At 39.2% G+C, this 24,626-nt stretch overlaps 2 protein-coding genes across 2 annotated transcripts; both read left to right on the top strand.

Annotated features, from left to right (window-relative positions):
* Window positions 1-1,014: 1,014 nt before the first annotated feature.
* LOC145501708 (glutamate receptor 4-like) lies at window positions 1,015-11,023 on the top strand. Its single transcript, XM_081481120.1, has 13 exons — window positions 1,015-1,231; window positions 2,472-2,741; window positions 3,613-3,872; window positions 4,194-4,331; window positions 4,541-4,711; window positions 5,084-5,188; window positions 5,536-5,673; window positions 5,899-6,096; window positions 6,605-7,046; window positions 8,690-9,017; window positions 9,256-9,416; window positions 9,736-9,896; window positions 10,426-11,023. The coding sequence occupies exons 1-13, from the start codon at window positions 1,015-1,017 to the stop codon at window positions 10,690-10,692; spliced, it is 2,856 nt and encodes a 951-aa protein (XP_081337246.1). The 3' UTR covers window positions 10,693-11,023.
* Window positions 11,024-12,781: 1,758 nt separating this feature from the next.
* LOC145501707 (glutamate receptor ionotropic, kainate 2-like) lies at window positions 12,782-23,964 on the top strand. Its single transcript, XM_081481119.1, has 14 exons — window positions 12,782-12,873; window positions 13,138-13,328; window positions 13,775-14,044; window positions 14,538-14,554; window positions 14,721-14,858; window positions 15,674-15,841; window positions 16,499-16,603; window positions 16,931-17,068; window positions 17,646-17,843; window positions 18,996-19,437; window positions 19,855-20,182; window positions 20,298-20,461; window positions 20,720-20,868; window positions 21,425-23,964. Exons 1-14 carry the CDS (start codon window positions 12,782-12,784, stop codon window positions 21,704-21,706), a joined length of 2,682 nt encoding a protein of 893 aa, XP_081337245.1. The 3' UTR covers window positions 21,707-23,964.
* The last annotated feature ends 662 nt before the right edge of the window (window positions 23,965-24,626 follow it).

Below are 24,626 nucleotides of genomic sequence, written 5' to 3'. Positions count from 1 at the left end.
GCTTCTAGTAAATGAAAAAAATCATATTCTTTAGGACTAAAAGTAACCGCACGGTAAAAGTTACAAAAGATACCGAGAGCATCGCTTATGTGAAAAATCCTGGCCTATTTTTACTTTTTTCTTTTGTTTTTGACGTTAAAATTTCCTAACAACTTATCTTCATGGACGGGTTTACAAGTACGCGAATTACAAAATAGCTCTTTTATTTGCCCGAAATTGATGCGTTGTATCAATATCCGTTCTTGGTTAAAAAAAAATGAATTAGCTTTGTTTTACTCTATGTTTTTAAAATAAATCAAGGGACACTAAAACTGTTATATATTTAAAAACGACTGAGAACTCTATAGCTAGAAATAGGTATTCTCTGGGAACATTTGCAAATGAAATGGAAATGGCAAATGAAATGCTTATAGTCCTTATAATGGAACATATGTGATAATTTTAAACCTATAATGTAATACCATCCCAGCTTTGCCCGAGGAAACCTTCATGAGCTGTGTCTTTTGTTTGGGTTTGTTTTAGAAATCTGCAAAACAGTATTGTCGAGGAAAGTTATTAATAATTTTAATCAAAAAGTCAGACCATGCATTAGCATAACAATAAGAAATCAAGCGTAAGAAATTGGATTCCTACGGCGTAACGTTCAAGATGGCCATGCTAATTGCAAAACAAGACAGTACGGGGTCTTGAAATCGTTGCGTTTATTGTCAGCATTTATTGGCTCACAACCACTGTTAGCGTATGATGTCAGAGCTCAGCGACATGTAATTGACTTTATGCTGAACATCATCCATTTCCAACGATCTAAACATTACAACACTTGATAGAAGTGAACTTTTCTGGCTATTTTGATAAATCTTTCGAGATCTTCCTTGGTCAAAGAAATGCATAAAGGAGTTCTGATCAGTTTAATTTCATTCCATATGGTTGCATTCTTCGAAGTTCATGTTGGCATAAGTCGAGCCGTTTCGCTTCCCAGATTTGTTACAATAGGCTGGTATCCATTTCCTTGGTATGTTTTACATTTTTACTTCTTTTTTTTTTCTGACTGTACTTCTCTTTGTTTGCGTAGGTGCTGTGTTCTCTGATCAGCTCCAAGCAGACTACGAGGCCGCATTTAGATTCGCCATCGACACAATAAACAAGGACAAGTCACTGTTACCGAATACGGAGCTTAGAGTGATTGTTAACAAAACTGCAACGCTGGATGCTTTCAAAAACATTGAAATGGGTAAGTGGCAAATAAAGCCATCTAGGACAGGAAATAAGTGAAAGTTTCTCATAACATCTGATCATCTTTAGTGTTTTAACGGATATGCTTTTGCTTAGGTAGTAAGCTACCATAGATATTGCGAAGAAAATAAGCTGTAGTTTGTCGCGGCAATGGCGGCCGCATGGTTAGAAACCCAGTAAACCATGGATTTTAGAGGAACAAAAGCTACACAAATCCTTAATTTTCAGTAATTCAAAGACTTCACTGCAAAACTAAATACTTATGATTTACTTTTAGAGACAGGACAATTTTGTTTTCAGAGTGTAAAAATTGTTTTTTGAATTTTCACCTTGAACGTGTGGATCAAATTGCGTCAAGAAATCAAAGATAACGAGCTTATACATATAAATGGCTCCCCTATCGCTACAAATGTCCCCTAGCAAGGAAATTTGCATTCGGGTATTTTTATTAGTGTGCGGTTTGAAGGAAAAAAGCATTGTGATAATATCAATAAGTACGTGTGTATACTGGTATTAATGTCTGGACAGATTTTTGTTTAAAAAAAAATCAAATTTCAAGTGTGCTGACTTAATGCATTTACAGAACTGTTCTTGTCCCGTGCACACGTTGAAATAATGGAAGGAAAACAAAAGAATTTCGCAAGGAAAATAACCGTTGAAGAAGCCTTCGAGCTTGGGTGTAAATCAAAGGTTTTTTAATGTTGCACGTTCGCGACAACTGAGATTTCTTCGCATGCCACAGTTTTCTGCTCGTTCTTTTTATCGTTCTTAACCTCGTTCTATCTATATATAGCTACCCAATACTTCAGATGTGTGTGGACAGTAACCCATTTCAGCACCTTGGATCAACAAAGCTTGACAAAATAGGGGAGAAGGGATCGAGTTAGAAAAACAGTCCTTAGAACAGCACGTCCCAAGGTTTATCAATACCCTATTCGCCTCATTGTGTTTGAATTCTGGTAAACAGTAACTTGAATGCTTCCTGAGCTGTTAAATTTACGGAAATTTGATAACTAACTACTTTCAACTTTTTGTGTCACAAAATTATGTAATGATTTAATGAAATATCTTACAACCTTAATGTAACTAATGTTAAAATTAAAAAAAGCAAACAAAAGAGTTTTAGAATAACGACAGTACTAGTCATGCTCAGTTATACTCGTAGAAGGGACTTCGTAACGCTTGCTATGCAGGCCATCTCAAAGCCAGTCTATTAATCTTTTCTCGTTACTTCACAGTCCAGTACCTAATGCAGAGAGGAGTGGTCGCCATAGTTGGACCGATGACTTCAACAGGAGTCAAGTTTACCCAGCCCTACTGCGCCGGTTTTCACATTCCACAGCTTGCTCCAGTGGCAACTGATCCAACCTTCTCGTTCACGCCAGCTAATTTTCCGTACCTTGTTCGCCTCAGTCCGAGTGATACGATTCAGTGTCAGGCATTGGCAGGACTGATATCGCACTATAACTGGACGCAATTTGCCTTGTTAACTTCTAAGGATGATTACGGTTTGTAGTTGTTCTTTCCCCTTGGTTATCTCAATTTTCCTTGTAAATGATTCTAGGTAACAATTAAGCAAAAATGGAAACTCGACATATTGAGGCATAACATAAACACTCGATAAAACACACACCATCTGTCACCATTCTACATGTGTTTGCCCTCCGCGCCGGGGGTGGGAACTCACATATGAAAAAGTCGGGGAAGCTCTTCGTCTCGCTTACGGGAATAAATCAAGGATTCTGATTTCACTTAGGGTATTGATGGCGAAATGGCGCTATTTTTGCGTTCAAAGTATCTTTTAGGGTGCACTCGAAGAAATAATAAAATAAACGCTCTTGTTTCTGTTTTTAGGCTCGATTTCCGCTGGTATCTCCAGCCGGTCTACAAGCGCGGGATCCTTTCCTGAACAGTGGCTTGTAATCGACCCTATTCCGTTTTAATTGGCATCTTTTAGGGGTCAAATAGAGTCCAAGCCACTCCCAGATCGATCTCCTTTAGGCGTTTAATTCAAATGTTCTGACCAGCATCCCCGACCTTTTCATATCGTAGTCCCCCCACCCCCTGGGTGTCTGCCTAGTGAAAATGAGGTGATGGTTAACCTGGCACCCTTCTTTGACCTAAGTAAGGAACAGAGTCCAGGTCGAACAGAGTCTAAGCCAAACTTGTAAGCTCAAACTTAAATTAGTTTCTGAACCTGTTTGTGAAGCAAGAACGCATGTGGAATTCAGTTCCGTTGAGAGTTAACACGCCCATCCCCGAAATAAAGCTAACTTGGGTTTCAGCCATTTAAACAGAATACAGTTTAACTTTTCCTTCTTGTTTTCTATATTCTTCAGTACAGTGTCTTCTAACAGGCCGATCTACTCACGTTTCTAGGTATAAATGGCCTGTTGGCTTTAAAAGACATGGCAAATCAGAGAGGATGGAAAATCACTGCCAACGAGCACTTTGATCCCGTCAGTGATTTCAGCACTCTTAACGTGATTTCCCAGCTGGAAACGATTCAAAAGACACGCACTCGAATTGTTGTGTTAAACACACTTACAAGATACACAGCTGTTATATTAACACAAGCTTTGCAGATGGGAATGCTAAAGGACTGGGTCTGGATCGTGACTGATGGATCTACCAATACAGTAAGTTCATAGATTGTAAGTTCATTGATCATCGCAGTTGCAAATTATTTAATATATTTAATATGTTTACTTGCACAGTAAGTTCATGTTGGTATTGAGTTCCAACAATATGCAATCAATGAAGTTTTATAATTTATCCCAGTAGAAATAAACAAATACGATAATACCGTTCATGATCAGTATGTAGAGGAATGTCCTTATGAGGTTCTCGCCGTGTTTCAAAAAACATTTGTATCCAAAATATTATTGGAGAGATGTGTTGCCTGGGCTACCTGGCATGCGCGAATACCAGTTTGGACTTCTTGTTGCATTTTCCCGTAGGACTGGAGCTTGATCCCAGGAGACTATCCACTTCATGAGTTTTACGGCGTGATTGGTACACGGCCATCATTCGGAACTGGTAAACTCTACCCAAACTTCAGTAAAGAATGGAATGCAAAAGGCCACGATAGAGTCAGTGTAAGTACTTGTTTATGAAAAAAAAAAACATAGCATGTCGAAAGTAATTATGCAATTAATGTTATTTTGGTTCTGTTTTTACTACGGCTTGAGATTGACTGAGTAGTCTAATTGGCAAGTAATTGGTTTGGTTTTGGGTTTTACGACACTCAATTAAAAACTGCTCCAGTAAATTATAATATAATTGTTTTATTGCATTAATTAAACAGACACCTGGAGGCAAGAGCTACGATGCTGCACTTACTGTGGCAGCCGCTTTGGACAAGATGATAAAAGACGGACTTGATGTGACGGAGACCTCACTTGAGTTCGATTTTGGGGGTATAATCACTACTAAACCTTGGCCACCTGGTCAAAAGCTAATGGAATATATTAAGAATGTGAGTAATCCTTTCAATAGGAAACATGGAAAGTAATATCAATCACCGAATGATTGTAGCTGCAAGGGTATTTACATGCACATCGCATTTATCGCTACGATATAAGTTTCAGCGTGTGGTAAGTAGAGATCCATTACAGGGTCTTTCAAAGCGGAAACAGTTTATCCTCTTGGTATCCAGGATTGGGTCAAGAAAAGATATACTAAGAGTGTCTTTTGAGGACTACGGAACCAAAAAAGAGTGTATTTCATATATTGGTTAAAAAATTGAAACTTTTCCTGTCTATCCAACTCGTCTCTCTTTTTAATTACGAGGCTTTACAGCTCAAGATAATTTAAGACATTCTATACGGCATGATTTTTTTGGTCTTAGGTCTCTATTGATGGTCTGATGTCAACCCTGTCGTTTGATGAGAGTGGTTCACCTGGCTATGCTGAATATGATATTGTTAACTTGGGAAGAACGGGCTTTATTCAGGTCAGTTAGAAAGTAGTGTAGGCTCTGTCAAGAGAACCATCAAGAAATACTAAGTGTTGATAGGTAGCGGCCTGTGTGTTCATTATTTTGGTCAGTAGCAACTCCAATATACATACTGACATAGTGGGCCTAAAGTCGTCTTAGTCACTCATCGGATTTATGCCATCACCCTTAAACTTTCTAGAGTTATTAATATCAAAATTTTGTTTTTGAGATTTTATTGAATCGTTATAAGTATATTAAGATAAAACCGTTGCAAAGTTTAAGCACTTCCAATAAGGGCTTAGGCTGCGCAATGTTAAATCGCGTCAACAGTATTTCCTAATAGTTCTGAACGTATTACACAGGTGGGTTATTGGAACTCGAGAGATGGTATAGTGATGGATCCTCGACAGCCTGTCATCTGGCTTTCGGGTTCTGTTAATATTCCCAAGGATACATCAACACTTGTTGAGAACACCACCATAAGAGTTATGACTGTTATAGTAAGTATGAAACCTTATCGTGCTTTGGAAATTGAATTAACATGCAAGTAGTCCTGTTTGGTGCCCACAAGTGGGGATTTTGTACGTTTGCAACACATATTTTACTTCTTACTTAACGAGCTAAGAAGTAAATTTTCTGCGAACTCTTCTGCATTTGCGCAATGAGGAAAGGAGTCAATCGTTGCACGTTAATGAGCAATGTCATTTGATTTTGCTTTTCTGCAGGAAAAACCGTTTGTGTTCGTTAAGGAATCTAAGACTGGCCAGAAATTTTACACGGGCTTATGCATCGACTTGTTAGACAAACTACAAGAAGAGATGAAATTCAGATACACGATTGAAGAATCGCCTGGAAATGTGTACGGAGCACCAGATGTGTTTACTGGGGAATGGAATGGAATGGTTCGATATCTCATCGATAATGTAAGTTTGGCATTTTCCATTTTTAGATCTATCATAAAATGTTATGTAATACAATGCGTCATGCACTGAATCTAATTGAGATCATTTGATAATACTCTAGAGAACGGTTTCTCTCAAACTCGTATCCATGGATATACATGGCTGCATAATTTGTCAACAAATAAAGGAGGACCAGTTCCCCAGAGAACATGTGAATAAAGTGCTTTCAAATTAGGGAAATGAAAGTCTTGAATAAGGCTGTGTTCACACTTTGTGCACGAGTACGGTGTTCAAGTACGATTCTCGCTGGGCACGTATGTGAACACACCTTTTTCCAACTACTCAAACAAGAATTCGGGCACAATGCCCTCGACCTTGTACTCTGGTAATAAATGGTACTTGGGTCTTTGGAGTACAACGTGTCTGAACGCATCACTGCTTTGTGCCGGCGCCCAGGCACCAAGTGTAAACACAGCCTTAGCATTGATAGGGTTTTGAAAATCCTTGATCCATTGAACTTTTATTTCAGAAAGCTGATCTCGTAATCGGTCCATTCACAATCAGCTCAAGTAGACAAACAGTGATCGATTTCACTCAACCCTACATGGACGTTGGCTTGTCGATCATAATGAGAAAAGAAGAGGACAGCAAATATAAAGTGTTCTCTTTCCTTCGTCCTTTTGACTTCAATCTCTGGCTGGCCATAGTGTCGACAACGCTAAGCGTCGGCGTTTTTCTTTGGCTCCACAGTACGTTTAGTCCGTACGGATATCACGGAAGAGTCGCACAGGCCAGGGACAAAAGAACCGTCACGACAGATCAAATCAAAACCAAGGACCACTTACGGTTTTTTAACGCCATTTGGTCGTCGTTTGCGTATTACGTCAGTCAAGGCCCGGATGTTTTACATCCTATATCGCTGTCTGGAAGAATTGCTGTGGGCGTGTGGTGGTTTGCCGTGTTAATCATTGGTAAGAAAATGGTAGGAGAGCTTACACAGCGATAGTATTAGGTGAAGGTAATGCCTGTCACGTAGGGGCCAAATCACCCCCCTGATGTTTCATGAAGGCTATATTTGCTTGGTTTATATATTTCTGAACCAAGTTTGGCAGATGAGCTTTCTTTGTTCTCCAGTTTATTTCAATTTGGAAGTTGTGACAAAATGTAAGATATGACTTCATAATTGATGACGTCACCAAAACGTGCTATAATTTTTGGAAAATCTTATGTAAAGATTATGTCATTGGAAAGGCCCTGACTTGAGGAGTAAAATGCCGGAAACCATTTTTTGCTCTGATGATTATTTTTTGAGATATGGTAAGTTGAATATTTTTTTTGTTGTCTCCCCCGGAATTTGCTTAACCATACTGTCCTTCTTAAGTCAATCTCTCTGGTTTATTTTTTTCAGTTTTATTCTAGGAAGGCTGATAATCTAGAAAAATAGAAAGCTTGACCTTGTCAAAAATCGTATGGTTTTAGAAATTTGATTTTCGGCTTTGTTACGATGGTATTGACAGTAAAAAAACGGGTGACGTCACAGGTTATGACGTAACAAAACTAGTTTTAACGCAATAACACTAGAGGGATAATTTTTTATTCCGATTTTCTTCTTTATTTTTGCTTTAGTCATCTGGCACATCACATGTGCAACATAGCTGCATATGCTGGAACAAAAAATACAGCTCCAATTTGGGGATTTTTCTCAAGGGGGGACCCCATATTTTGTAGAGTTATTTTTCATATTTAAAAAATGCCATATTTCATTTAATTTTTGTGATATGGACAAAATTATTTCAGGTTTCAACTCCCTTTGATGTGCTCTTTCGAACACATTGTAAAAAATATGCATATTAAAAACTTCAAAAGTGGCAAAAAACATGACGTTCATCACTGTGACGTCACAACTTTGACATTTACCGACATTTTTCACGTAAATATAATTGGCAATAGGTCTCCTGCTCATCTGCCAAGTTTGGTGTAGAAAGAGTCAATACTTTTTAAGTAATGCGAAATAATGTGAAATACCCAAGAACTGAAGAAACATTTGTGGGGTGGTTTGGCCCCTACGTGGTATTCGGTCTATTGCGCGTCAAACCCATCAGGCCCGGGTTGTTCGAAAGGTGGTTAACGCTATCCGATGGATAAATCACTATCCAGTGGACAGCGTGGTCTGTTTGTTTAACCCATCCACTGGATAGTGATTTATCCGGTGAATAACGTTATCCATTTTTTGAACACCTGGGGCCAGATCCTTGACGTAACTTGAAGGAGTATTGCTACTACTCATGATAGCCGGATAGCCCGTCAGTTGCAGCAGTACGTCAGGCTTCCTAGGGGTACCCATTTACTCCTTGATGGAAATATTTTAGAATTAAGTGTCATGTCTAGGAGCACAACCGAGAGTTAACCTACATGTAGGACCGCTCGCTAGGGTTTTCTTTAATGATTAGATATACTTTCATTATACCTTGAAATTCCAAATTTATTCGCAAAATTAATTCACTTCCACTGCACAGAACGAGAACTGTTACTGCCGCTTGGCTGAGAACACGCGCTGGCCTGATGGGCCACTTGGCTCTTATACAGACTTAACGTTTTTACCTTGAATTTTTAGGGGCCACGTACACAGCAAATCTTGCATCCTTCTTAATCGTCCAACGGTTTCAAACGCCAGTGCAATCCGTGGAGGATTTAGCTCGTCAAACCAGGATCGAGTACGGAATTCCCGGAAACGGGCAAACACAAACATACTTCCAGATGTCAACCATTCCAACCTACGTAACGATGTGGGAGTTCATGAAGTCCAGTGGTAACATACTTAAAAATTCCACCGAGGGAATTAGAAGAGTCCGCGAGGGAAACTTCGCCTTCATATTTGACTCCGCAGTGCTTGAATACCACGTACATCAGCCACCATGTGATACACTGTACACAGTGGGAAGGTACACTAGCATGAAGTAAAACATATTTAGTTATCCTAGGATGAAGCTTGAATTGCTCATTTAAGTGACCCTACCCATTACTCCAACCCATAATCCCGGCATACGCATTTACATGCGACAAGTTGAACAGAAAACAACTTTCCAAACCTGTTTCTTATAGTAGGTTTGCTGATCAATTTGCTTGAGAATAACTAGTAATGACCATAATGCATGATGCGCTTTATTCTGTTCTCTTCAGGGTATTTGGCAAGTTTGGTTACGGCTTTGGTCTTCAGAAGAATTCACCATTCACGCATCTCTTTAGCATCAATGTGCTGGAACTCAGACAAAAGGGGTACATGGAGACAATGAAAAGCAAATGGCTAACTGGGACGTGCGAGAACGATGAAACAGACTCCCGTAAGTTCAGTTTACTTGGTTTACGTATCAATACTTTCAAGGATTCTTTGTTTTTATAGTTGTACAGTTATTTGATGCTTGCAGGGAAAATATCAAAAAAACAAACTATTTCAAACCTCACGTTCAAATATCATTTGTCTGAAAACATAAACACGAGGTTTAAGATGTGTGAAGTATTGTTATTAAAATTTACGCGCCATTTATGCAAAGTGTCAAAAGTTGCAGATAAATGGAGCACATGCATTCATTCAATTCTTGCTTTTGGTTTAAATTCTCAAAGATTTTTTCCAATTTTCTTCCATTTTTTCCCCGCCTTCAGAAGCCTCTTCATCAATAAATACATCAGGAGATGTGCTGACGTTCACTGACCTGTCAGGTGTATTTTACTGTGTGCTGTTTGGCATGGCCAGCAGCCTGCTCGTGTTACTCGTGGAACTAGTGATTGAGGCCCACAAGGATACGAAGCAAAACCACAAAGAGGTAATACAATAAGCTTCCAATATTCAAGAACAGGAAAGCTAATAAAGTGATAAAGCTATTAGAGTCACTTGAACTGAAACAGAAAAAAGGAAGAGTGAGACTTCGTTATACGAAATGTATGGTTTGCAAAATTCACGTGTTGCCTGTCAATGAAAAAATGGCTGTTGGAAATTGAAAAAAAAAACTTTCATATTGCAAATTACTACTTCGCAACGCTTACCGAACATTATCATTAGCTTAACTTTGTATATTTCTTCTATTTTGTGTGTGTCTCTATGTTTATTTGTTTGTTTGTTTGTGTTCGTGCCCTAAACATGTAAAATATCTTTTCTTTTAACTGGCTGCCTGGCATTTTTAACTCTTAGGCAGTACCCCTATCATTTTTGTTGTTAGTCTAGAATTTCTGGGGGTGCAATAAAAGTTTTTGTCGTTGCTGATTGTTGTTGTTGTTGTTATCATGTCAGTCTTAACAAATAGGTGTTAATTGAGACAATTAAGAAAAAAAGCAAATAAATGTTCTTTCTTGCAGGCTCGAGTTGAAGCCCTGAAGTGGCGCGTTTTGACATCCTGGAGAACATACAAAGGGCCGAGTCGCCCTACTCCATCATCCGTCCAACCGAAGGCAAATCCTCAAACAAGAAAAAATTCAAATGTGAATTTCACTGACGAACTATGCGTTGAAGACCTGGAGAAGAGCAAAAGTGGTGAACTGAACGGTTTTGTCAACAAATGGAAAGAGAAAGCACTGCAATCAGAAGAGGGTACACCAGGGTACAGAAGAAGTTCGATGGTGTAACGTCCTTCGTCATTGTGGAAAAAAGTACTGAAAAAAAAAAAAACAGACTCAAACAGCAATTATTCGTCTTCGGGGCTGGGGAGGGAGGGGGCGGTGGTGATAAAAGTAATTGGCCAACGTTGACAACGAAACCTCTTCTAGTTTGGAGCATTACCCGTTCGTCACTACGAACATGTACAGACTGAACAGGCTAGCTACCGCTTGAAATGTTAATTGCATAAGTACCGAAACGGATCCAAATTTACCTCATTAATCCTAAGAAAGACCAATGTCAAATCAGATTGAATATTGGGGTTTTGACGAATGGTTAAGGAATTTACAACACATTTCATTTCTGGTTTTCAGTTGATGATGGTCAGTTTTGATCCTAAAGTCGAAACTCCACTATTTAGCAACAGTTTCGTTTATTTTTCTTGAGCCAGCTGTGTGACTAAAACTGATGCTTTTCTGCTTAATGATTATTATAAATCAAACCTAACAGGAGTGGAACATTTATAAGCACTAAATTTAAATTAAAGTGCAAAAAGTACCAAATGACTACAAACTAGAAAGGATTTAGGTTGCCTCTATACAATGCTGAATGCTGACAAATAAAACATATCTTGGCTTATTAAAGCAGGGTCTATTATTCATTTGATAAAGACAAACGTATCCACCTTTATTTCACCAAAAAATTAAATGAAAAAGATGAAAAGAATGGTAAAAAAATACAAAATGAAAGAATCATAAATATAAGGATTTCTGTAAAGGCACGTGGATATTGATTAGCTATTTGTTCGTTCGTTCGTTTGTTTGTTTATTTGTTTTTGTTTTTGTTTTGTTTTGTTTTTTTTTTTTCATATAAGTGACCCTAGCAGCGACGCAGTTTTCAGTTTTGTCTGACTTAAACAAGATAACGATTTCGCTTCTTAGAGTCTAAAAGAAAAAACGTTGGTAACAATTAGAATTATTTACGCAACAGACCCACTTCTACAAAATATGACTAAAATCGTTTGCCTCCATAGACTCACCTTCGATATTTTTTACTAAAAACCCCATTAGATCATACTGAATTGTGCGCCAATTTTTCAAAATCAGGGTAGTTTTCCACACGCTTTCTCTCTGAAACGAAGTCGGTGTGTGGCATTTCTGACACAAGTAACTCATTATCTGACCTGCAGTAATTTAAAAACTAAAAGAAAAATCTATCGACTGGAAAATTTTCTCGCGAGCGTACTTAAGCAAACCGTGAAACTGAAAAACGGTATAGACGACTACCTCTTCAAAGGGCTTTTCCCTTAGAGGGGCGGGAACCCTGGGAACGAGGTCGGATAGACGAGCGGTGAGAAGGTATGGGGCGAGCTGCGAGTACTGTCATTGCGCCACATGATTAGAAAGAATGTTAACAAGGATAGCGCTGGGTCGTGAACGTTTCAGGAAGTTAAGGACATGTTATATTTAACGGAGCGCATTTTTCAAAAGTACAAAAGTTGTATCTGGATTTCTTTCTTTCTAAGGTTATAATAAGGTAGCGTTATGTGGGTAAATACACATTTATCTCGTCCACTCACTGAACAATTCTAACATGCGATGTTGTTTTTAAAAAGATCATTTCAAAGTCCGCCATAGAAAACAAGCAGTTAATGGTATAATTAACTTCTCAGTATGTGGTCTATTGTTAGCAAATTGAATTTTAAATTTGCGTTCGCCGCAAATATTTTCTGGTACATCCTATTGTGTAGAAAACAAAAAAGAGGTTTTAGTGTCGTTTAGTTCTACCTATGAGTCATATAGCTTGCTGTGCGTGGAACAATATCCAGAGGAAATATAGCCGCCAGTTTAACTGCAAGTCCAAAGAACTGCACGCAAAAACTGAGAACTGCTCACCATATTCATGTGAAATTTCTTAATTTTTTTCTTTTTTCTTTTGTGTTTGCATCTGAGATGGAAATACCACTCAGGATTTAGAGAGAAGAATGAGTTATTTGCTCATTTACTTCGTGATTTTCTCAAGTTTATCAAATCACGCTTTGAATGCTCAAGTGCTGAAAGTCGGTAGGTTGAAGATGTTATCAAATTAATTAACTTTCCATACAAATACTTTCAGTCGATGGAGTCCGACATCACCTTATCCACTGTTCGAAAATTGTGCTATGTTCGCACCCTTATGCACCTTGAAATACTTGGCAGAGTTTTTAAACGGTAATTTAGCTGCAGGCGTTACCAACTGTAACACTTTGTCAACAGAAAGTAGCTCTGAAAGAAAACAAGGTTATATAAACTTATATTATCACCTTTTCCGCCACTATGGAATAGCTATATAGTTCACTTTGACCTTAACCTAAATGCATTTTATTGATGCAGCCTTGAAATCCATCCCTACGTATTTCCTCGCCAATTCATGAAGTATTTTATTAATAGCATATTTTATTAATAGCATATTACGTTCAGGTTACCTGTGTTTAGGAGCTTGATCTCTCTTCCTTTTCATATTAATGGTTTTAAAGGAGCCATCTTTGAGCATTCAAGATCAGTTAGCCCTTTCCTGGTGGCCGTTGCGAACATCAACAAGGATCCAAATGTTCTCCCTGGAATACAGCTGGAAGCCGTCATCAACATAACCAAGCCAATGAATGCCTTTGATAATTTAAAAGCAGGTAAGACTTCTCACTATCATATGCTCTTAATGATCTAGACAAATTACATTTACATGCGGGAAAAACGATCAATCGTCAGACGGTTACACTCTTCAGTAGAAAATTATAAACTGCAGTTGAATCCCTTTTTTTTTTCAACCTTCCGACTAATCGAAAAGCCTATTTTTCTTAATTAGCAAATAAATAGGATAATTTTCCTGAATGTTGTCAGCTTCCCAATTTCATCTAATTTGAAATGAGACATAGATCCCGTTTCACCTGACGTGTGATAGCAATACTGGTGTCTAAATAGTTGAGTTGAATTCTGTTCCTGTGTAAACTCAGTTTATTTCTTCCAATAAATTTGCATGGTTACTGGTCACGTGAGTAAAAGACGTCCCATTTTAAACCGGGGCAGAAGTTCGTGCCCACTTATTCGATCCATTGATTTATTTCTGTTTTTACAGCTCAGTACCTTGTCGACCAAGGTGTCGTGGCCGTCATTGGTCCCATGACGTCGTCGGGTGTCAAGTATACTCAACCATACTTCTCGGGTTTCCATATTCCACAGTTTGCTCCGGTGGCAACTGATCCAACCTTCTCCTCCACACCTGTTAACTTTCCGTATCTCGTACGCATGAGTCCCAGTGACACAGTGCAGTGTCAGGCTTTGGCGGGAATCATTGAGCATTACAACTGGAGCCAGTTTGCACTGCTTGTGTCAAAGGATGATTACGGTATGTTCACTTTATAAGGGTTTAAGGAAGTGAAGTCTGCGTTCCTGCATACTACAAGTGTTCCATACTACAGGAGTTGATTTCTACTCCCCCCTTGACGTGATACTATGACTAGTCCATCACAGGGATTGTTTGCGTGATACCCATTTACGCACCTGGGTGGATAGAGGCACTATCAGAGTAAAGTGTCTTGGCCAGCAATACAACGCGGTGACCTCATCCAGGGCTTGAACTCGGGCCGCTCGATCCAGAGTCCATCCATGATAGGGTAATTTTTTTTCCTGGGTCCCTGTGTCCTAAGAGAGCGCTCCCTTGAGTGGCATCGGGTAGTTAAATGAGTAATAGTCTTGAAACGTTGGATTCTCTATTCAGAGGTCGTGTAAAATAATACCTAGGGACCCTGAGTAGTTTCCGTAAGGAAGTCACTTCACCTAGCAGTATCTTTCTTGATTCAGGATTATAAATGAGCTCTATACATCACCTTTGGGTATAGATACTGGTGAAACCTGGGTCTGCTGCAGCGACCATAAAACTCATCGATGGCATCCTCGCTAGCCACACTGGCTAGCTGCAGGAGTTACTACCACAAATGTCGGTTATGTATCTCGGCCAAGACCTTCCACACCTTTCAAGTGTGTTCTGGTCTATCTCTAAAAATCACCTGTCATTGTCATAGGACTGGCAGGACCTTGGCGATGATTTCGTTGTCAATCAGTTTTATGGAGTCATAGGAACACGACTGGCATTTGGCGAAGGCTCGCGTTACAAAGAGGTCTCAAGACAATGGAAGAGTTACCAATATGGCGAACTAGACGTACGTATGTAGGTAACACGAATATTTAGGAGAACAAAACTTGTAATATAAAACATTAAGTGAGATACCACTGTTCTGAAACCAGGAATCAAACGTTTTTTGGCTACCGGTTAACCCAATCGAAACCCTGCCAGAAATCTCCATCAACTGCTACTTTTTCTCTCTGCTGTTAGATATCGCGTTCACTCATTAATACCAGGTTGGACTTTTAGCAATTGCTATTTACTACCTTGTACACCGTGAATTGAATTTAAATGAAAGCTCGGAATCAGGATCACCTCCTGCAGATTTGAATTTCGTTTTAGTTTTGGCAAGCGCACGTTAACTCAAGTATGTGGAACACGGGGTTCTTGAAAACCACTTCCATTTGAATTCGGAACGTTTCATTCTAGAACTTTGTGTTTGGAGTTTATGTACATGTTTGTGTCGTTCTTGCGATCTGGGCTTCTACTTCCTCTAGAGAGATCCAAGGTTAGCTGCTGCTGAAGATTATTATATTTTTCTCGATTTCAAGTGGTTAATCTCTCCTTGCTTTATCAAGTCAGCAGCGTTCGTTTAAGATTAACATTCGAGTACGTTGTTTTATACCGCCTGGTTCACCCTTGGCTTGAGTCCCGGGCGTAGCTAGAGTTAGCATAAAAGTGTGTGCATTGTAAAGCTGTGTTAATGAAAAGTAGAAGTAGTAGTCGAAGCAGAAGAAGTAGTAGTAGTCGATTAAACTCTGACAAAATCAGTTCAAGACTCACGAACCCCGATACCTGCAGCTGTGGTCAAGCGAGAATCACTTAGCTTAGTCCCCTACACTTGTCATGCAGGTTGTTGCTGGAAAGACATATGATGCTGTCCTGGCATTGGCAACCGCTCTTCATCTCATGATTCTAGATGGTTATGACGTGGGAGGGGTGAAGCTCGGCTTTGACTTTGACGAGGGACCAGTCGAGCCTTGGAAAAACGGAGCAGACCTGATGAACTACATAAAAAAGGCAAGAAATATCTTTAAAAATATCTGGGGACCATATGTTGTGGAGAAGACTTAGTTGTGTTAGATTGGGTACGTTTACCTGATCTAAATTTCATTTCTTAAAGTAACGAAAGCTTCTAAGAACGCATGGTCTTCAATGCGCCTTATCTAAAAAGCGAGTACGGTGACCCCCTTTTCCGTTTTTGGGAAAAGTTGATCTTTACCCTATTGCATGGCAAGTATGAAAACATATTTACGTGGGAACATTTTAGGCGCGAACGTCCTTAATGCCTTCAGGCAGCGCTCAATGAACGACCCTCAATTTATCTTGTGCTCTTCGCATTTGGCTGACTGACAAAAACTTTGATAACAGTAGCACTTGGCCAAGATGATGTAAAGTGATCAGAATCGGTAGAGTAAATATCTGTAAACAGACGAAAACAGTTAATATCTCGTTAAACACATTGACTATTTCAAGCTCTAAACAGATTTTTCTGCGGGAATAATCGTTCAGTAAATACATCTTTGCTTTAAAATGATACCATATAAAAAGAGAACAACCCCTTATTAACGTCCATGCTAGTAACCATTTAATTTTCTTATACAATAACTGAAAAGTAGGGGAAAACATTTCCTACAATACAATTCCCTATTAAAAGTGCTGAGCTTTTATTTATAGGTCAATGCAAGTGGTATAATGAACGACTTGCAATTTAAAGAGGATGGTTCGCCAACATTTAAAGAATACGACATTGTCAATTTGGGTAGAACCGGTTTTGTTGAGGTAAGCTACTAGCATTAATATTCCTGGCAAGTGTGTGAAAAGTTACGACTTCTTCACTCACTTTCCGAGTCCTTTCCGGAAATGTTGATAGAATGTACTTTTGTCATCATCCTCAACGCTAGAACACTTGCTAGTACCTATAGTAGCCTCCACTATTCAAATCTCTCGTGACACTGACGAATTTGTACGTGTAAGGTATTATAGTATTTCGAATAAATTCTCTCATGCTGATAAAGTTTATAGTGACCATGACCAGTCACGTTGCTCAAATTTCGCAGGTTGCATATAATGACTGTAATAATACTATATTTTGTTTTCAATTCCAAGGTTGGAAAATGGAGTCCATCCCAAGGAGTTGTCATGTTTCCTGAAAAACCGGTTCTATGGTTGTCGCAGTCACTTCAGACCCCACGTGACAGAGCTGGCACAATTGAAAACATCAGTGTTCGTGTCATCACTACGATAGTATGTTGATCTTAAGAGATGTTCAGCAGTTATCCAAAATCAATTTGAACGATGGAAATTTTTCTGAGCATATTTACTCTTACTTTAATTGATGGCCAGGTTTCTTTAGCAAGACTATTTTTTATAACAATGAACTCTGTGGTTTCCCTAAAACAAAAACATGAGGTCTCGAGCAATCGGGCTCTTAAATTTAGATCTGACATGCTTACTAACTATCTAACTAGACTATCACAACCATCACAGCTTTTACACAACCGGCACAAGCAAGCTTACGAAGCTTTTTACTTAAATTCTCAAGCAAACGGGTTAAGCTGAGATTAGAGCTGTTTTCACTTGAGTGTTGAAAAGTAATTGGTTTGCATTGCCACACTACACGATTGGCGTAAAAATCTCGCGCCACTTTGTCATCCAATCAGTTAGTTACGTGTATTTACCTCGAGTATTGATTGGTTAATTGCGTTTTCTGTGTTCCTTGTCATTGGCCAGGGAGGGTGATAACTTTAGTTTTGGTTTTACGACATTAAATTCAGTAAAACCCGCTCCATATAACACTGACCTATTTCCCTTATGTTTCCAGCAACCACCATTTATTGACCGACTTGTCACTAAGACCGGAGAAATAGTGTACACAGGGTTTTGTATCGACCTGCTTAACAGACTGCAGCAAGACATGAAGTTTCAGTACACAATTGAAGTTGTACCCAAGAATATTTATGGTTCATGGGACATTTTCAGTCAAAAGTGGAATGGACTGATAAGATATTTAGTTGAGAGAGTAAGCATTTTTTTGACTTTATTTGTTATGATGCTATTCGATGTTTCAATTGCTTAACCTGTGCACGCTTTTTGGCACAGGCCCAGTTTTTCATTGTTTATGAACCAATCGTAAGCAAATAGCCGTAAAGTCACCAACCATAGAATAAATCGGCGTACGTGTCAACACTTTATTCAACGGTCGACGGCGTCGGTAAAATCCACTGAAATCTTCTCAAAACTTTGGTCACCCGTCGTTCTGCTACGACTAACCATAGCATGTGATTACTGAACTACATATCGGGTTTTTAAAGCGATGACATTGATAAGAAGTGAACAAAATATTTAGAGACATGGGAATCGTGAAACCCTCTCTTTTTTGTCTCTAGTAATGGCTTTTGTCAGCCAAGTTTGAAGCTTAAGGGTAAGGGGTCGGGAGCTGAGGGAGGCTTTTGGGCTCACGTCCCGTAGTTATTAAAGTAATAAAGCTATGACAATGAACCTTGAGATATCTATAGCAAGTCCATACATCGCTTGGAGTCCATACCATGGAATGATGACGTCACATGGTATAAAATGTATGTCATTAATCACGAACAGCAGCGATCTTGGATCCGCCATCAAAGATCTTATGAATTTTACAGCTTCGTCAAAAAACACCAAGAATGGCTCAGAAATAGTCAAAACCGATAGAGAAGGCAGTTCTGAATATTAAAAACTCTCTGAGACACAGTTAAACGTGAAAAAGGAGACGGCTGTCAAAATACACTGTAGGCGATGACACCATTCTTTGTTGAGCTTAGTAAGTCGCGATGGAGACATCAAGCCCCCAGAGCAATGGTATGTCCTACCGGCAAACTTTACCAGTTTTCACAGATTATCGCTTAAGGAAATGCCACAAATTTGGAGCTCATTACCTCGATGCTTTTAAAGCTACGATTGTTTATGGTTGGTGGTGTTCTCAAAAGCCGCCAGCTCCGGTCTGAATAAGGTTAAGGCACAGATGCCTCCACTCTCTCTGTATTTTCAATTTAAGATGTTAATTCTTATAAAGGATAGTAACAATACTTTTAAGGTGTTTGTAATAAGGAAATCCCTAGGAGTCAGTGGCTGGCTTTGACTTTGCATGTACGTCTAAATATCGTTGCTCTTACTGCAATCTCGTTCTCAACAGAAAGCTGACGTGGGAGTTGCTCCCCTGACCATCAGCTCACATCGCCAGACAGCAGTGGATTTCACTCAGCCATTCATGGACCTCGGCCTGTCAATTCTCATAGAGAACAACATCAACGAGGATTACAAAGTGTTTTCCTTCCTTAAACCTTTTAACACAGACCTCTGGATAGCCATTGTTGTAAGCACCATCTTGGTTGGTTTCTTCTTGTGGTTACACGCCACGTTTAGTCCACGTGGTTATCACGGAAGGATAGCGCAGTCACGTGATCGTAACAATGTGAGAGAGGATCACTGGCGGACGCGGGAATGCTTGCGGATTTTTGAATCAACTTGGTCATCTTTTTCTTACGCAGCTGGACAGGGAGCCGATGTGGCACATCCAGAGTCTACATCCGGGAGAGTTGTTGTCGCGTTCTGGTGGTTTGCCATGTTGATAATAAGTAAGATGTCGAGTCAGTAAATAACAATCAGTAGTTACCGATTCAGTTTCCGAAAAGAGTTCAAGAGCTTTCATTTAATTACACATTTCTTTGCCGATTAGTTGTAAACATAAGCGGTTGTTTGGGATACTGACAAAAGCTTTGCAAACAAGAACTAGTTACGAATGTTCCCATATTTCCATAGTTGTTTCCAAGCAGCCTCGATTGCGAATTTGAGAATAAAGTGTGAAGTTGAAGCTTATTTTCACAGCTGACTAGGGTTGTGACTAAAACGCAGCAATAAAACAACTGGAGGCTGAAACAAATTTAAAAAATGGAGTTTTAATTCTAGTTTATTTCAGTGAATCTAGAAAACTTAACGAATTCTTTCAAACTGATCTTTCACCTAAACTTGTTTTTCGTTTGATGTTTCTACAGGTGCTTCATACACTGCAAACTTGGCCAGTTTTCTAGTCACGGACCTGTTCGAGACACCAATAAACAGCCTTGAGGACTTAGCTGCGCAGACGACAATAAAGTATGGCTGCGTGAAAAATAGCCACACCATGGAGTTCTTTCAAATGTCACGCGTTCCAACGTATGCAAAGATGTGGGAATTTATGATGCGTCACGACACTCTAGTGGAAAACGTGACAGAGGGTGTCAGAAAAGCAAGACAGGGTGGCTATGCTTTTATAAGTGATTCAACAGGGTTGGAATATTACGCTAAACAGAAACCTTGCAACAGCTTGACTACTATTGGAAAGTAATTGAAATTTTCTTTATAATTAGCCATTATTCTGCGTGCGTGTATTCCAAAAATCTAAAATATGGTGTGTTGATCAGTATTACCATTTTTGTACTATTTTATTTCGATGCAGAGTTTTCGGCAAGTTTGGCTATGGGTTTGGACTTCCAAAGAACTCACCCTTCACCCATCAATTCAGTGTGAAGATTCTAGAGCTGCGACAGAATGGATTTGTAAAACTCTTGACAGAAAGGTGGTTTCATGGAGTATGTGAAAAGATTTCGCAGGAATCAGGAGGTACTGAAGTGCTAAATAAGACCGAAATAACAGAGAACTCTTTTTACATCAAGAAAACAAATCTAATTATAACAACATCCCCTCTTCCATTTATCGCTTGCTCTCTTCCCTTCTCCTTCTTGTCCCTTAGTTTTGTCGCACTCCACCGGCATTTCTATTCCTCCATGCCACCAGGGACACATTCACGATGAACGTAACAACATTTCAGTTGCAAAATTAACTCATCTACGGTAGTCTAATGCGTATTATTTCTTTTAGAAACTTCCTTCAGTTCATCAGGAGACGTGTTGTTTTTTCACGACATGGCTGGTGTATTTTACGCTGTCGTTTTTGGCCTTGTAGTCAGCTTATTTACACTTCTCTGCGAATTGACCTGGGCGGCGAGGAAAGACAAGAAACACGATCAGGTGGAGCGTACATTTATTACTTTCTTACTTATCTATATTATTTTATATGACGTAGATCGAATTTGTCATTTCTGTATTGCGTATATTTCCATCGAATCTGCTGCTGTGAAGTTAAACGAGTTTAATTTGTTTTGCCTCACCTGTAAATTAGAAAACAACGACAAGTCTTATCTTTCCTCGCAATGACAATGCATAACTATCCAGGAGTGTAATGAGAATGGAAAACAAAATAACAGTAACAAGCGAGTCAGGTAAAAGAGATGGATTACCAAACAATAAAAAATATTCAAAAAAAGAATCTGGCAGTAATGAATTGGTACTGTTTGCTTGGATGTGGAAGCATTTTGGTTTGAAGGAGTGTTTTACATCGCAAAGTGCAAAATCAGTTTTACCCTTGGCTCAATCTGCGTCTAAGACTCATTTTCACATATTACCACACGCCAAAACAAAGGAGAATTCCGGTTTGTACCAAGGGTAAAATTGCTGAGGAAAGCTTTTAAGTTCCATGGCTATTATTACAGACGGAAGAAAAATTATCTGTATTGTTCTATCGAAGGTCTCTGGCATTCTACAAGGCTTGAAAGACAGACTTGCAAGGTCTTGGAACAGCAAAAGAAGGAGAAAATCAACTCGCTACACTTATAATTCCAATGCCGAGACTAACTGGAATATTGCTCTACAACAACTTCAGTCACTGCTGCCTGCTGTCAAAGAAGCTGCAGAAAAATGTGAGGTTGATGAGGGAGCCGAGGATGGAGCCAAACGAGATTTACATAACGAGGGCAATGAACAGGAATCTCTAAAACAACATTCCAGCAAGCCGTCCACTTACATTTAGAGCAACGGCGAATTCATGTTATTGCGGGCAGACTCAACCTACCGTACTGTAGAATGTAACCGAGCCTCTGTGTGAGAGCGAGGATCGGTTGACCTTGCGATAAGAGAGCTTAGAAACTAGTCAACATGATAAAGGAATAATTTGCATTAAAAAGGTGGAAAGGTTTGTGTTAAAACAAAGTCAACTCTAGCTTCGCTTCCACGGTATAGTACTTTAAAGTGACCTGCCTTTAGTTACACAAGGGGATTTTTCACACATACTTCAGCACACATAAGATAAAACTGAAAATCATTAAAAAAAAACTGGTAACCGCATGGAGTCGGCCGGCTTTCATCTTTGATTAACCATTTTTCAGTTATATTTCATATCATAATTGTGGATTTCTTTAATAAATTATTTTGCGATTTGTATTTTGAACAACATTCAACTGCAATAGTAGTGCACCGGTCAAATTGTTCCTACTTCAGTTCAAATCTACTTCACGACAAGTAGGCTTGAATAAAACATGTTTGTAATTGCTATATAATTTCTATTCTCATTGTCCAATAAAATTTGTATTGTTTGTAATTCGAATAGAACACGGTTTATTTCTGTAAAACGTCTGTATATATTAACAGAGTAACATGGTATTTAAATTCATTTTATTTTGATGGCAAGTAAGGTAGAAAATAAAGATTCCTGGCTGGGAAAAAAGATCTCCGACACAACTCCTGGCTGGGAAGTACATATATGTTATTTGCCGGCTGGGAGGTCCGTATGGTGAAAAACTGTGACCGAGGTCTTGAAAATGCTGCCCGAGGCCGCAGGCCGAGGGCGGCATTTTCAAGCCCGAGGTCACAGTTTTTCACTATACGGACCGACCCTAAGCCGGCAAATAACATGTCTATTTTTTTTTCCTGCCGTAAATTGGTTTTGCAGATTACAAATGGGTTTACTCAGCTCTTGTCATTGAACCGGCTTGCGCGCTGTCTACTAACGATTTGTAAAAAATCTCGGCAACGAGCGAGTAACTCAGATAGTAGACAAAGAAAGATGTATTAAAAAAACAGATTTTTTTCGAACTACTTTGTGTCAGTTGCATTTATTTCACCAGTTAAGTTCTCCAAAATTGTTTTTGCGGTGTGAAATTTCGTGCGAAGTTTGAAGTTTTACTACAAAAACAATTTCTGTCAGTCGTTGCTTTTAAAATCACTTGAAATCAGACTTTTCTACCGTAAATTGAATAGCAGAAAGCGAGGAAATTCGTTAAGTGTATTCCACAGAAATTCTCTTAACTACAGCAACGATCAGAGAGGTAAACTCGACTGAAATTGACTCAAATTTTATGGCGAGAAAAACACAGGATTACGCGCCATTACAGCGCCAAGCTACAAACAAGCAAACTCTCACAACTTCAAAACACTCAATTGAATTTACTTACAGTGACTTTCCTTGCCATTTTAAAGTGAACAGAGATAAACTTGCGTTGACTAATCGTCGATGGATGTATAAAAAAGGCAAAAGATTGACGATTACCGCCAACTTTTAGGAGCGAGATTTAGGCTGCGAAGAGAAAATCCGGCCCGTGGGCCGTATCGTAAAAAGCTGGACCGGTCACGTGCGTATGATTAGCCAATCAAATGCGAGGATTTAGAAATCCGGCCCGCCCCTGATGCTTGAGAAAGAAATAAATTTTGTTATCTTCGTCTGGCTGGCTCTGAGGAGCGGATATTATTTTCCCACGATAGTCAATTGTCAACCGAATAGCACTCGGTGACTGTTAAAAAATCGTTTTGGTCGGAAACGAATTAATTTTGGAAATTTTCTCGTTGAGTACTCCTATTTTGAGTAAGTTTCTGCCTTTGATGTCTCGATATTAACTTCTCTTTTCATAGGATGAACTGCTATCTCGTGGTGACAAGTTAAGAGTACTTCGTTAGCGCTCGTGCTATTATTTGATTGGGCAGTAAGAATCGGAAATTCTCCGAGTCATCAACAAAAGATCAAACAACGGTCTTTGTCACAGATGTTACTAAAAACTCGACAAGTTCGGTCACCATTGCCTAGAGAACGCTTAGCCTTCGCGAAACATAGTGAGCGTGGGAGTGAATAGTTGAATTAAGGTTTAGAATACTATTGCAAAGAATTCACTCTTCCTATTCTAATTGCGCAAGTGTTGTCTGACGCACTTTAAGTGGAAAACGCACGAATGGTTTCTGGGGTCCGTTTCTCGGAAGCCCCGGAAACTTTTCGGGCCCGTAAAGCCATAACAGAATCTCGAACCTTACGATTACAGAGCTGTTTTATTCACATATTGTTAATATGAAGAGAAGTTCCCTTCATACAAGAAGTTTCAGGCGTATACACTTCTCCGTTTTTAGATACCGATGGTCTAAAAATGGCTTTACGGGCCCGAAAAGTTTCCGGGGCTTTCGAGAAACGGGCCCCTGGCTCTTATCCGTTACGGTTTTAATGATGCATCAGATTATCTCATCTGAAAATCAGTAGCGCCTGATCCCGACACCATCAGCTGTTTGTTGCTGTAGACAATCACTTGCGACTGTATGACTTGCATGCCACTAAAAAAAAAAGTTAAAACTGAAGAAGTACTTGAGTTTAGAAAATGTCTCAGCATTGTTCAATTTTGATAAACCTTGTTGTCTCCCGATCAAGTTTAATTGGTTGTCATGCCCGCTATTCTGGTAATTAATGTATCTTAGAGAAAAATACTGTAGCACGTTATTTTCGTACTCCAATCTTTTCCACACTAAATCCAGAAAGTTGGTGTCGAGATTTAAGTATATTCAAAAAATATACAGACATTTTGTAACTTGACGAAAAAATTATGCGACCCAGTCTTTGCAAAGTGTTTTACCTCAGATTTGTTATTACTCAAAGCTTATATGGAAATGCCGGCGACGCGACCTATAACTAACACAAG

Source organism: Orbicella franksi, chromosome 10 (assembly GCF_964199315.1).
Source record: "Orbicella franksi chromosome 10, jaOrbFran1.1, whole genome shotgun sequence".
Classification (NCBI taxonomy): Eukaryota; Metazoa; Cnidaria; class Anthozoa; order Scleractinia; family Merulinidae; genus Orbicella; species Orbicella franksi.
The sequence above is the reverse complement of the archived record's forward strand: the minus strand, read 5'-3'. Positions and strand labels throughout refer to the sequence as shown.

What these genes read in the sequence shown, in the direction of transcription:
- LOC145501708 (XM_081481120.1), top strand. Translation starts at nt 1,015, where the DNA reads ATGTTTTACATTTTTACTTCTTTTTTTTTTCTGACTGTACTTCTCTTT. An exon ending in TTTCAAAAACATTGAAATGG is followed by an intron (nt 1,232 to 2,471) that starts GTAAGTGGCAAA and finishes GTTACTTCACAG; the next exon opens with TCCAGTACCTAATGCAGAGA. An exon ending in GAAGAACGGGCTTTATTCAG is followed by an intron (nt 5,189 to 5,535) that starts GTCAGTTAGAAA and finishes CGTATTACACAG; the next exon opens with GTGGGTTATTGGAACTCGAG.
- LOC145501707 (XM_081481119.1), top strand. Translation starts at nt 12,782, where the DNA reads ATGGAGTCCGACATCACCTTATCCACTGTTCGAAAATTGTGCTATGTT. An exon ending in TGATGAACTACATAAAAAAG is followed by an intron (nt 15,842 to 16,498) that starts GCAAGAAATATC and finishes TTTTATTTATAG; the next exon opens with GTCAATGCAAGTGGTATAAT. An exon ending in GATTTCGCAGGAATCAGGAG is followed by an intron (nt 20,462 to 20,719) that starts GTACTGAAGTGC and finishes TATTTCTTTTAG; the next exon opens with AAACTTCCTTCAGTTCATCA.